The sequence below is a fragment of the Stigmatopora argus genome, chromosome 13, assembly GCF_051989625.1.
Source record: "Stigmatopora argus isolate UIUO_Sarg chromosome 13, RoL_Sarg_1.0, whole genome shotgun sequence".
Taxonomy (NCBI): Eukaryota; Metazoa; Chordata; class Actinopteri; order Syngnathiformes; family Syngnathidae; genus Stigmatopora; species Stigmatopora argus.
In genome coordinates, this window is record NC_135399.1 from 3,891,187 (window position 1) to 3,904,253 (window position 13,067).

A 13,067-nucleotide genomic window follows, 5' to 3' on the forward strand; every position below is an offset into this window, starting at 1 on the left:
GGGAGAGGGGCACAAAAGGGGCGGGGGGCTTCGTTTTTTTTCTTCCACACAAGCACTCGTAAACGGAACAAACACTCCACCCTCACGTTCGCTATCGATGGGCTGTTTGCTGTCGTACTATTCCCTTCAAAATATTCCGAAAATGATGCACACAAATGTCCTCACAATCGAATAACGCACGACCACTTGCCAACGAGCAGCAGTCTTTTATCAGCGATCGCGCCGCTGCTCATGTTGTTGTTGTTGTTGGGCCACCTCAGGCGCTTGAGGATTACCCTCAGCAGCGCTAGAGCTGTCACTGGAACGCGGATTAGTTCATCCAGGGGGTAGCCGGAGGTGTGGGGCAGTGCGAATATCTCCGGCTGGATGAAAAACGTAGGGCGCCACGTTCCTGGGTGGCAGCTCTGGGTGGTTTTGTTGGATTCGCATGGGAGCTTCGAGGGCGCTGGCTAGCGGCTCCTTTTAGCTTGTAGCATCTGTGTTCGCATCCCCTCGAACGGCGCCTAGTGCCATTGCCTGTCGGCGTTGTGCGCACGAGTATACTTCATTACCCAGAAAGCCCTCTTTTCACCGCGCATGCGCGTTGTGCGTTTCCTGGTCTGAATAGCTCATCCGGTGCTCGTAAATATTGTTATACACGAAAGATATGCCAAAAAAAATGCCATGGCAACCTGGCTTGGTCGCATCACGAAACTTTGACCGCATCACGGGCGAATTATTCGATCGAAATTTCCCCCGTAAGACGAGCATTCCGTATGACGAACGGTCGTATGACGAGGTACCACTGTATATAAGCTCAGTAGTCCAGCTCATCAAAAAAGTACAAGAGAAGACTGGCAACTAAGGAACCAAAGACACCCTTCAGTCCCCGACCATACGCAACTGGTAGGATCAAATTTGTGTACTACTTGGACTCCACTTGATTAATGCTCAGTTTGTTTCACTCAACCATAAATTGTATAAATTGCATTCTTTGTGTTTTCCTTTAACTTGGATTACTCATCAATCTCTGTAAAGTGAATAATCGTGTTTGATTCCCTCAATCAGCTAATGTACTCATTCACTTCTACTCTATCATTTGAACATTCTATACTGCATTTCCGTAGTAAATTTAAGATGTGACCAGTAAACTCAAGAGCATTACTTTGATCTACATAGTAACTTGAAATTTGAATGATGTCACATGCTTCCTTCTTTCCCCTTCTTTAAGGTTTTCAACCTAATCACTTCCTATCACCATAAACTTCAATAAAATTGTAAAAATGGAGGAAGAATTTGAGCTGTTCATGCGTTGAGAAGATCAGCGCCTTTTTCAAGTTGGGGCAAAAATGGAGGGAAGTACACAACAACTTGACAATGCTGTTCATGGTACATGGAGGGTAATTTCTGCTAAGTATCCTTAACAATGAACTCTAAGGTGAATTAACTTACATCTTTGTCGCCCAATGTCTCCAGCAGGAGGAGGAGGATAGTTTTGAAATGTTCATCCCACACAGCTAGGCTGTCATCTCTGGTGATCTTGAGAAGCTCCAACAGAGCACCTTTACGTTCCTCAGAGCGTTCATTGTGATTGGACAACTCTTTCAGCAAGTCGGCAACCATGTCAGAGTTGTCTTGACCAACTATTCACCAAGAGAGAATGAATGACAAAATAATATTTCCTCTTAAAACAACTTACAAAATAACATCTAAAGGCTGAGATTTCAACGTTATTTAGTTTACAGAATTAAACATAACAGAATAATTATCATTACCAACATACATCTCTGTAATTTGTGACGTTTTAATGAATTGCTATAAATACTTTTTATAACTTAAGTACTGTGAGTATACAGAATTGTATTTACATACATACTCATCCCCAAATACATTAACAGTAATTATACATTTAAGAAAAAAATGACATTGATCATAAATGCAAAAATTTTTTGTTACAGTGGTGAAGACCTTTGAAACTAAAATTATAAATAGAAGACTTAATAGCACACTGGTGACCGTGGCATCTAACATTTGCCCATCCTGAAATGCCTAATGCCAGTTTTGACCAGTAAAAGGTGGACAGGGTCAGTTATAAGGGAGGACAAGGCAGTTAATGAAGATTAGTAAGAGCAAACACATCCTAAAAGTACAAGGAAGGAGGATAGTCATTAAGTCATCTCTAAAAAGTTTTGCATAAATGGTAAATAGTCAAACAGAGACGGAATCTTTACCAGGAAGCTTCATCGTGTTTTCAGGACTTTCCTTTCGTCGACCTAAAGGCAAGAGTGGGGGAAGCAGACATGAAGGTGGAGGATGGGATATTCTGACGACAACAAAAAACAAATGTTTGCTTGAGTGACAACAAAGGAGCAGTAGTAGCTATTCTTCCACATTAGGTTTATTCTTGACATAATGTATATTCGGGGTAGCGGGTGAACGAGGAACAAGGTTGACCCAAAAGCGCTGAGGCAGGAGAGATGGTGCATAATGTAATTCTCTATTACCAAAAACTTAGGGTAACAAAAGACTAAGTAGCAAACTGAAGAACATGGGAAAATAATAAAATTACTATGGGAAGACGACGGAACACAAAGTGAGGGATGACCCTAAGACATATATACTGATTAAGGCCACGTGAATACTGCACGTCAATTCCGTTTTCTTTGTTTATGTGCATGACTGATTTTTTTTAATGCAGCTTAACTGTCCAATTTAGATATTTTTTCAAATGCTATCTGGGCCTTCAAAGGTCACTTCAGTTTTATCACTGCCAACCCATTGCTTGAGAAAGACTAGTTGCTTGAACTATCTAGGTAAGAAACTTCCTCCAACATTGTCTTTTGTTTGGACAGCCCATCTTATAACTCCAGCAAAAAAGTGGCGGGATCACCAGTAGATTATTTTTTATTTCGCACAATGCATTTTTTACACAAAGCCCAAACAACACAATGCACATAAGGACCCTGCTATGTGCTTAATCTATATTAAGTACACTCAACTGGAACAAGATTTTTTATTTTTTATTATTCAGTGTGCACTCACTGCTCACATGCACATGAGAATTATTTTATCTGGTTCAAACCTGGTTCACTAGCCTAACTTTAGTGTGAGCGGGCGCTGGCTCGATTCCCAATGGCGGAGGTATAATTGTGAGTGTGAATGGTCGTTTGTCTCTCTGTGTCCTACAGCTGACTGACGACCAGTCTAGAGTATAGTCTGCCTTTTGCCTGAAATCAGCTGCTATGGCAATCAGTGCAACTCGTACGAGGAGCGTGGTATGGAAGATGAATGAATGATGGTTTTGAAACATCAGGTAAAATAGACATTTCCCTTACAACTACACTGTCATAAACGTTACACTCAATACAGAAATCCCTAAAATTTTGCAGATAATTTAGAACAGACATGGCCGCAATAATCGAAAAACTGCAAAGTATGATCACTCCTATTATTACTGCCATACTACAGTTTTTTGGGCATATACAAAAATACAAGTACACAAGTACAATTATCAAGAAGTGTATTTATTAAATGTTACGGTTATGGGCATATGAAAAGACTATACAGTAATCCCTCGAATATCGCGGTTAATGTAGACCAGACATGGAATCAAAAAACCGCGAAGTAGGTTCACCCCTATTATAACTACCTTTCTCTTTTTTCTTCAGTGCGGAGTACTAGTAGCAAGAGTGGCTTCTGCCTACGAGTTTCAGCATGGATTTTCAGTTTAATGAACTAAAAAACAAACATTATCTTTAAATAATTAATGGCAGAAAAAAATCGCAAAGAAGTCAATTCGCGATAAGTCAATTCGCAATAAGTGAATTCACGATAATCGAGGGAAGACTGTAATGTATTAATATCTAAATAATATTGATAAATGAAAAAATAAATATAAATACGTTAAGTACTGTACACAGTGAAAATAGTTCCTCACCGCTTGATTTAAATTTTTAAAAAAAGTTATTGGGAGCTTTAGTCCAAGTCCTCTGTCAGATTCGAGAGGCTTTGGATCATCGAAGGAATTTTCATGAGGCCCCATTGGGGCAGCAGGAGGAGCTTCTATGAGAGGTTTTTGGCACACATGGAACATGGGTTTGGGGAATTGTGACCGCGGTTTCTTTTTTTTTTGTACAAATATGGTTTTGTACAAGAAAATGACACTGTAAAGGTGATTGCCAATTCATTAATGTCGTAATGGGGTGCTACATGGGCATACTTATTGCACGCCTTATCCAGGACGCTTAGGAGGCATTTTCAAGGGTGACCCAAAATCCAAACAAAGCTTGAATAGGCTCAGGGTCGTCTTCCTCCACGTGGTGATGTGGGCAAAGCGAAATCCAAACCAAACAAAAAAGGAAAAGGCAAGACGTCGTTTTCCTTCATAAGGTGATGTGCATGATGCGAATTTCAATCCGAACGAAACAGAAAAAGACGTCGTCCTCTGCCTTTTATATTATTCAACGCGTCATTCTTCTTTTCCAGTGAAATTTTGCTTCTTCACAATCGCTGAGTTGGGTGACGGTGCCCTGACTTCCACCATTTTTCATCTCCCGTCTTCTGCTTGCAGGTTAAAGAGTGAATTTTGACATTTTTATGAAGATTTTTTATTTGGATACATAATATAAAATAATGCGATGTAATAAAGCCGTGAATGTTGAAACCGCGAAGTAGTGAATGATGACAGTAGACAGCTCTCATGTCTCTGTGATTGACTGGGTTCCATTGGTCCACTTGAACAATGTCTCTTTAGGGGTTGGTGGTTTGAACAGGTCCATGCCGATGCATAGTGCTCGAAACAACAGTACCCGGACATTTCGTCGACGGACACTTGGTCCCCGGAGGTTTCGTCGAACGGACGCTTCGTCGCCGGACAATTCGTCGAACAGACATTTCGTCGCCGGACATTTCGTCGACGGACATTTCGTTGCCATACAGTTCTCCTAACCTTAACCACTATTAAAGAAGACAAAGGAAATTCACATATTCTTTATTATAGAAAATAAAACAGCAAAAACTCGCTCGACAACACAAATACATTAACATTTGGGCGTGTGCAAGTACTAGATGTGCTCGTCTCTAAACACACTACGCACGAAACGGTTCCTACGTTGAGCGCTCCATTTTTAATATAAAAGGCAATAAATAAAATTAATTTATTAAAAAAAATATTAAAAAGAAGACAAAGGAAATTCACATATTCTTCGTCGTCTTCCTTTTTTTGGCTTGGTATTCCCATAGGTATCATGTATACAGACTAGAGTTCCGATGCGCGTTGTGCGGCAACGGAGCTAGACGTCGTCGCTTGTCGGCCATTTTAAGAACAGGCCCATTCGCTCCTCACAACGCGCATCGGAAATCTGGTCTGTATACACGATACCTATGGGAATACCAAGAAAAAAAAAGGAAGACGACGAAGAATATGTGAATTTCCTTTGTCTTCTTTTTAATAAAAAATTTAATAAATTAATTTTATTTATTGCCTTTTATTCTAAAAATGGAGCGCTCAACGTAGGAACCGTTTAACGTAGGAACCGTTTCGTGTGTAGTGTGTTTAGAGACGAGCACATCTAGTACTTGCACACGCCCAAATGTTAATGTGTTTGTGTTGTCGAGCGAGTTTTTGCTGTTTTATTTTCTTTAATAAAGAATATGTGAATTTCCTTTGTCTTCTTTAACTGTCTGGCAACGAAGTGTCCGTCGACGAAATGTCCGGCGACGAAATGTCTGTTCGACGAACTGTCCGGCGACAAAGCGTCCGTTCGACAAAATGTCCGGGGACGAAGTCTCCGTCGACGAAATGTCCGGTCACGGAAACAACAACAAGCTCACTGGGGATGCCTTAGTTACATGTACAGCGGTCCGGTCTTTGAGGAGAAACTCTCTCTGGTGAGGAGTGCCTTGTTAATGTTTGGTTGGCCTTGCAATGCTTTCAAAGCATGTTTGAGGATCTGCACAAAACTCTCTGCCAAGTTGTTGGTTTCCGGATGATTGATGTGTTGCATCCCATTAGCTTGTAGAAATTTAGAAAATTTGGACACAAACTGGTGTCCATTATCGGAGAGCTGTGCATGGGCTCCAAAACGGCTAAATATGTCTTGTAACTCCTCACTTGTCTTTTCAATATGATTAAGACTCACATTACAGGAGGTTTGGACGTTTGCTCATTGTATTGTACAGTAACGTCAGTCATTCCTCTTATGTGCACCCAGTGTACGCTTTGAATACAGTGCCTGATAGCTGAAATGGAACGTGTCTCATACATGGTGTGCACACTTGATAAGACACAAGCGATGCTTTTGATCTACACCTTGCAACCTCCTTGAATTATTTTTTCTTAAATATTATGAAAAAAGAATAATATGAACTTACAGTCACGAAACTGCTCCACGTCATCATCAAAAACTGCCTCCTTAAGGGCACTTTTATCGTAGGTACAGATTGTTTCTCCGTGGCCATAAGGAGAAAACTCTCGACTCCGTGGCCCAGAGAAAGAGCGTGGTGATGGTGTATTAAGTAGTGAAGTCTTGTTGTCCAAAGCAGTGCGACCCCCTTCTGGAACATCCAAGCCAAGGCGAGCATCAGAACCAGGGTTTGATGCTATTCCTTCTTTTCCAGCCTATAAAAGCAGAAAACACAATGTGAAAAAGAGTTAATATTTTTATGCTACATCTTTCCATGGAACGCGATTGGTCTATAATATATATACATTATCTAAACAGTCAACACCTGCCTATTTGCAGTTCAGCATTCGCAACTTTACTCATTCGGAGATTTATGGTAAATAACACTCAAATAACACAATAATATATATATATATATATATATATATAAACATTTGTCTGTGCCGAATGCACACTCACTTTATTAGGAACTATTTATCCACAGAAACATGGTTAGAATTGTAGTCGTCTGGGAGAAACGTTTTGTCTGAGGGACAATGGGTGAGGCTTATACACGAGGGCGGCTTAGATGCGAGTAAATACGGTAATAAAACAAAAGAGATCCAGTTGAAAATAATGACTCACTGCATCATCCCGCTTGCCTTCACGTCTAATTGACTCATTCAGGTCCTCCTGGCTGCGATAGCTAAAGCTCTGGATAGCCTCAGTGACGCCACGAAGTGAGCTGTAAATATCCTCCGAATTCATGTTCTCGGTGTCATACTCCATCACACTAGCATAGAACCAGACAAAAAATACAATAAAATGACATGTTAGTTAATCAAGATTTGGGCAGGTTAATACACGTTTATAGACTTTCTAATGTATTGAGTATAAGCACATGCAAAAATGGTCCCCTGATGATATGTGGAATATATGTGTGATATGATGAACAGGCACAAACTTATCTAAAATTGAAGTGAATTGAATGCCTTTTTGGTCATTATACAAGAACAATGAGATAGCGTCATAGCATTTTCCCATCATCTTGATAATGAAGTTTAGGGTAGTAATCTCTACTGTCTTTTTCAAACTCTTGGACTTAGATCAATATCATACGATTTATATTATGACATTGAGTCTTTTGGTGACATGATATGGCATTACCAACAACCAATAGTCATTGGCCTTTCTGTGTGGAATTTGAATGTGTCGGCGGTTTACTCCCACATCCACAAAACATGCATGGTAGGTTGAATGGAATCTCCAAACTGTGATTGTAAGTACAGACGCTCCCCTACTTACGAACATTCGAGTTACGAACAACGGTACATACGAACATGTCTGCAAATTGCGTTTATGTCGAAAAATGTTCGTAAGTTCAATTTTGTATTGCGCGCCTTTTTCCGAGTAGTGCTTCTTTCTGCCGCTAATACCGACGCCTGGCGCTGTGAGAGCTCAGCTCACCCAGCATCCACCTTCCTCTGCCCAGTTCGTTGCAATGCGGAAGTGCGTGAACGTATCTCCAGTGCGCAAAGAACCTTTTTCATTTTTATCATTAAATATCTCGTGCATCCATTATTCAATATGGTTGGTGAAAAGCGAAAGGCTTCTATTGAGGGAGGTGCAAGGAAGAGGCAAGCCATTTCATTTGAAATTAGTGGCAATAATAACGAAGCTTGATGCGCGTGAGAAAGTGGTGAGCGTTGCACGTGAATACAACTTGAATCGTTCGACCGTCAGTACCATTTATAAACATAAAGATCTAGCAGCAGGACCCAAATATTGAACTTTGCACAAAGTTTGCAAATCAATTGAATGATGCCATACAGTGCTACCGCATCATTTATGATGAAAAAAAGAAAACTGCAATCGTCATTAGATAGCTTCTTTCGGACAGTTTCTAGTAAATCTCTCTCTCTCTCTCTCTCTCTCTCTCTCTCTCTCTTTCTCTCTCTAATGTATGTATACAGTACTGTATGTATTCTCTCAATGCTATTAAATGTTTTTTTCAGTACAAACCAATGCGTGTTACTTATACAAGCCTTAAACATACAAATGCACTTATATAAACCTTCAATATACTTATATAGGCCTTAAACATAAATTATAATACAAAATATAGCACTGAGCAACTTACGAACAAATTCAACTTATGAACAATCGCTCGGAACCTAACTCGTTCGTAAGTAGGGGAGCGTCTGTATTAAATGTTTTTTGTCTATTGCTGCCCAGGGAATTAGTTGGCAATCAGTTAAGGGTATACCAAGACCCCTGCCCATAATGTCCTTGGATAGGTTCCATGTACTACAGGATAACCCCTATGAATGATTGAAAAACCAAAAATGTCTAAATAATATATTTGTAGACTTGTAAATAATGTCCATGCAAAATTCACAGTCATTGTAAAATAGTAGTCTGAGACTGTTGTGACAAAAAAATCTAATCTAAATCTAATTTTAAATGAGAGCAGTGGTGAGATGTTTTTTTGTTTCCTCATCTTTTAAAAGTCTTCAGATGAAAAAGTAGCAACTGTGGTGAAATGCAATATACAAACAGCCAGACATGCTTAACGATATTGGATCCACTTTGACCACTTTTTTTTCTCTTCCGTCCACCTGATTACCTGGGTGAGTGTGCTCTACGCATGACCCTGAAAGAAGAGGCAGCAGGGGTGGAGTTAGGCTGAGGAGGAGGAGTAGGGGCAGGGGCTTGCTTTGCCAGTCCGTCAACACCCCAACCCCATAACCGACTGTTGCCACAGCACGGTCGGGAGGGAAAGTCGTACAGATAGATGTGAGTATGTTGAATTAAATTAAACAGCAGGAGGAGACCGAAAGACGAGGCAGGAGGGTGGTGGTGTTAATAGGAGAAAGAGAAAAAGTGTACAGAAAGAGAAAAGTCAAAAATAAACCAATCTTGAGTATAATAACATTTATATTTTAGATTAAAATATTGTATGTACACACAAGGAAAACATTTGGAAATGCCCAGGGTGTCCAAACTTTTGTATGCCACTGAATGTTATCAATGGTATCCAGTACACTGGTACCTCGACATATGAGTGCCCCAACATACGAGCAATTTGAGATACGAGTAAAATTTTGATCAAATATGTATCTTGAGATACAAGACAAATTTTGATATACGAGCAGACAGCGGACACGAGAGGCTGCTCATAAGAACATCATGGGCACTGTCTCTCTCCCCGCAACTCCCTCGTCGAATGTCTCTGTGGTCGCAACTCCCTCGTGTAATGTCTCTGCGAGCACTGGGCGGAGCGTTGCATTTTTTTATTGTTTTTTTCTCCCGTTAGTCAGTGCGAATGTACTACTTCACGTTGGCAAGTGGTCGTGCGTTATCCTATTGTGAGGACATTTGTGTGCATCATTTTGGGAATATTTTGAAGGCAATACAAAAGCAAACAAAGCTCGGTTGGTTCCTTTTAGTTGCATGTGAAAGTCAGGATGGAGGCGGGCAAATAGAGCCAACCCAGCCGGGAGAAGAAAGGTATAAAAATTTAAAACAAAATTAGAATTAAGTTTAGTGTAAAGTTAGATTAAACTTATTTTTTAGTGTGTCCGCATCGTAATCCAAGTTCATTTAAATTTGTTTATGTTATGTTACGAGAGCGTTCCCGTGCAGTCAGGGTGGAGGCGGGGCAAATGAAGCCAAGCCGGGAGAAGAAAGGTATCAAATTTAAAACAAAATTAGAAATAAGTTTAGTGTAAGGTTAGATTAAATTAATTTTTGAGTGTGTCTGCATCGTAATCCAAGTTCATTTAAATTTGTTTATGTTATGTTACGAGCGCGTTGCCGTTGGAAAAAGGGGGGACATATTAAGTGCAGTGAACAAACCCTTTAAGAGACAACATTAATAATTATTTGACAGTGATAAAAAAGGGGGGGGAACAAGATCATTTCTCAGTGCACTGGAGGAGGCTTCCGAAATATGCCTATAGACACATTTCCATTATAGCTTCTTGCAAAGTAAAAGCCATATTCAAAAAATGGCAAAGAATAACAGCATTTTCATTAAAGGTTTTTAGAAAAAGTCTTGTAACTCTTGTGAAGTCTTATCGCGCAGAGTTTTGGTCTCCTCTTCTCAACTTGTGATAATGTGACAAGGTATGTCATGTCTTTCTATTGTGCTCTTGCTATATGTTTTAATATCAAAATGTCTCGGAAAAACCTTGCGGAAGCGTAAAAACCTTTTAGGTATTATTCAAGTGTTTTTGGCGAAATTGACTTGTTTCATTACTATTTTTTCTTTGTGAAATTTAATTCTTCCGGCTTACTAGTTGTAAAAGAAACCCACCTATTGATAGTCTGAAAACATAAATTCAAATATTTTATGCTCCAAATGTCAAGACTTTTCTCTATATTGCTCATCATAATTGACAGAGGAACGAACATTGAAATCATTGTATATGTATTTCCAGACGTTTACAAGAGTAGATATCTACTGACCATCCAATCACTTCTCGGTGAAGAATGAAACCCAGTTGAAAAAGGATGAGCACAAACCAATGTACATGTTTACAATACTTATATTAGCCAACACATTGCGGTTTCTTCCATTTTTATGCAATACTTAGTGACTGTACCTTGGAGACATTCCTCCATGTGAGCAGTTGGTCGGAGAGGTGAGTGGACTTGTTCGATTGGGTGTGTGGCGAGCTGCCATGCGACCAATGCTGTTGCTTGGAGAACCCTATAAACATTGACCAAAAGTATTAATTTACTTTTAAAAATGTTTTTTTTTCTCAACAATATACAGTCATGCCTCTATTTACGAATGCCTCTAGGTTCAAACTTTTCAGGTTACGAAAGCTTTTTATATGCAAATGAGTGCCTCGAGATACGGAAAAGATCCAAGTTACGAAATCTCGGAAAAAGTAAATGCATTTCCTTATCCGTTTTTTTATTTTTAACATATTGTCACGGATGCATTGGTTCTCACTTTAAAACCTCGCTACACTCTACTGGGCTCTCATTGGCTGTCTCACAACAACCACTATCCATGTTTCAAGATTCTCTCTTACATACCTGACAACCTCAGCTAAATGTTTCCCTTATTAATGATAGCAATTCCCCTTATTAAGCGAGAAAAAACTTACAAATGCAACGCGGTACATATTTACACACGCAAACGTTCATTAATTCATTTTCTGAACTGCTTTATCCTCACTATAAAAGTCTAAAGTTTACTACAAAATGCACGGCTCTAAGACGCGACCAGGTCAAAGGCAGAGCATAAAATTTTGTCAATTTTGCCGTTTTACATCCCGCGGGAGTTCTCGCAGGTTATCGCGATAACCGCGTATATTCCCCCTTCTGCCGATGCAGCAGCTGCTTGCAAGCTTCTTCATGCTACTTTATCAAGGCTGCAGACGTCACACCCGCAGTCTCTCCTTATCTCTGGTGATTTTACCCATGCTTCTTTGGCTTCTACTCTTCCCACCTTCACTCAGTATGTGAAATGCTATACCAGGGACCAGAAAACCCTGGACTTGCTGTAAAAAGCACTGCTCGACTTGGAAAAAATTCAATTTACACAAAATGTTCTGGAGGCAATTAATTTCCTAAGTAGATGTACGACTGTATTACTGTATTTTATTGAACTTTTCTGTAAAATAGTGTTATGGAAGAATGCCATATTTAATAATTAGTGTTCACCGTACTTACCACACTGGCACTGCCATTACTTGAGTTCTTCAGGTGGTTGTGTAATAATTTGGTGGCACCGTCCTGGAATGTTTTAGGCAGAGCTCCCAGGAGCATTGTAAACTCTGGTGTGTTAAGTTCAAACAATGATATCAGCACGACCTGGGCAGCCTACGGGAAGAGGGACACACAGAGGGAAAGGGCACATTCGGTTAATGATCCAAATGTACTGTGAACACTTTAAAAAATTAAAGATAATACCCACATACTTGATATTCTTCACCTAATTGAAATTTAATTTAAGCAATTAGCTCATCTCATTTTCTGAACTGCTTTATCCTCATTGGGGTCGTGAAGCCCATCCTAGCTGACTCTGGGCCAGAGGCAGAGGACACCCTGTATCGATGGCCAGCCGATCACAGGGCACAAGGAGACGGACAACCATGTACTCTCACACCCATACCTAGGGGCAATTTAGAGTGTCCAATAAGATCTCTTTTCCTATTTCAGACTTTCCCCTATACTTTCATTTTTTTCTGCTACAAAGGGATGCTCTTTTCTTATTGGCTGATAGTTAAAAATATCCACCAATTGTCTTGTTATATTACTCTGAGGCAGGGGTCACCAAACTACGGCCCGCGGGCCGGATACGGCCCGCCGGCACATTTGGACCGGCCCTCTGAACAATACCAGAGACGCAATCGGATTTTTTTCCTATTTGGCCTTGAAGACTGGGACGTTTTAATCTTGTGTTTGGTTCATTGCACCCCTGCTGAGTCCACAAATCATCCCAGTGAAGCGGGCCTTCGCATTGCTTCTTTGGTGACATGCGCGGGGAGAGTGTTTCCCTTTGATGCATGGGGCACTTCCACCGTTGCATGCGCGAGCAGAGTGTTAGCGAGACATCTGGACGATCGCAGGTGAGGGCGGAGCCCTGGGGCCATCGCTATTGCGATGCTATTCAAGCATATAAAAACTGTGCAACCTGAACTTGTTTGAGAACGGAATAATGGCGAAAAGGTTAGTTAAGAGAAAAAT

The 13,067-nt window shown here is 40.3% G+C and overlaps 1 protein-coding gene across 26 annotated transcripts in view; it reads right to left on the minus strand.

The window, feature by feature from the left end:
• The window catches only part of clasp1a (cytoplasmic linker associated protein 1a), an 88,838-nt gene that overhangs the window by 8,269 nt on the left and 67,502 nt on the right, over positions 1-13,067 (minus strand). For 17 of the 26 annotated variants that reach the window (XM_077617641.1, XM_077617659.1, XM_077617653.1 and 14 more), the window contains 7 exons: positions 12,051-12,200; positions 10,970-11,076; positions 8,989-9,114; positions 7,008-7,155; positions 6,352-6,598; positions 2,211-2,252; positions 1,432-1,622 (listed from right to left, as the gene is read on the minus strand). In XM_077617641.1, coding sequence (XP_077473767.1) covers positions 1,432-1,622; positions 2,211-2,252; positions 6,352-6,598; positions 7,008-7,155; positions 8,989-9,114; positions 10,970-11,076; positions 12,051-12,200 — 1,011 coding nt within the window. Of the gene's footprint in view, positions 1-1,431; positions 1,623-2,210; positions 2,303-6,351; positions 6,599-7,007; positions 7,156-8,988; positions 9,115-10,969; positions 11,077-12,050; positions 12,201-13,067 lie in introns of those variants that run through there. The other 9 variants (XM_077617665.1, XM_077617664.1, XM_077617646.1 and 6 more) reach the window with 4 other exon arrangements.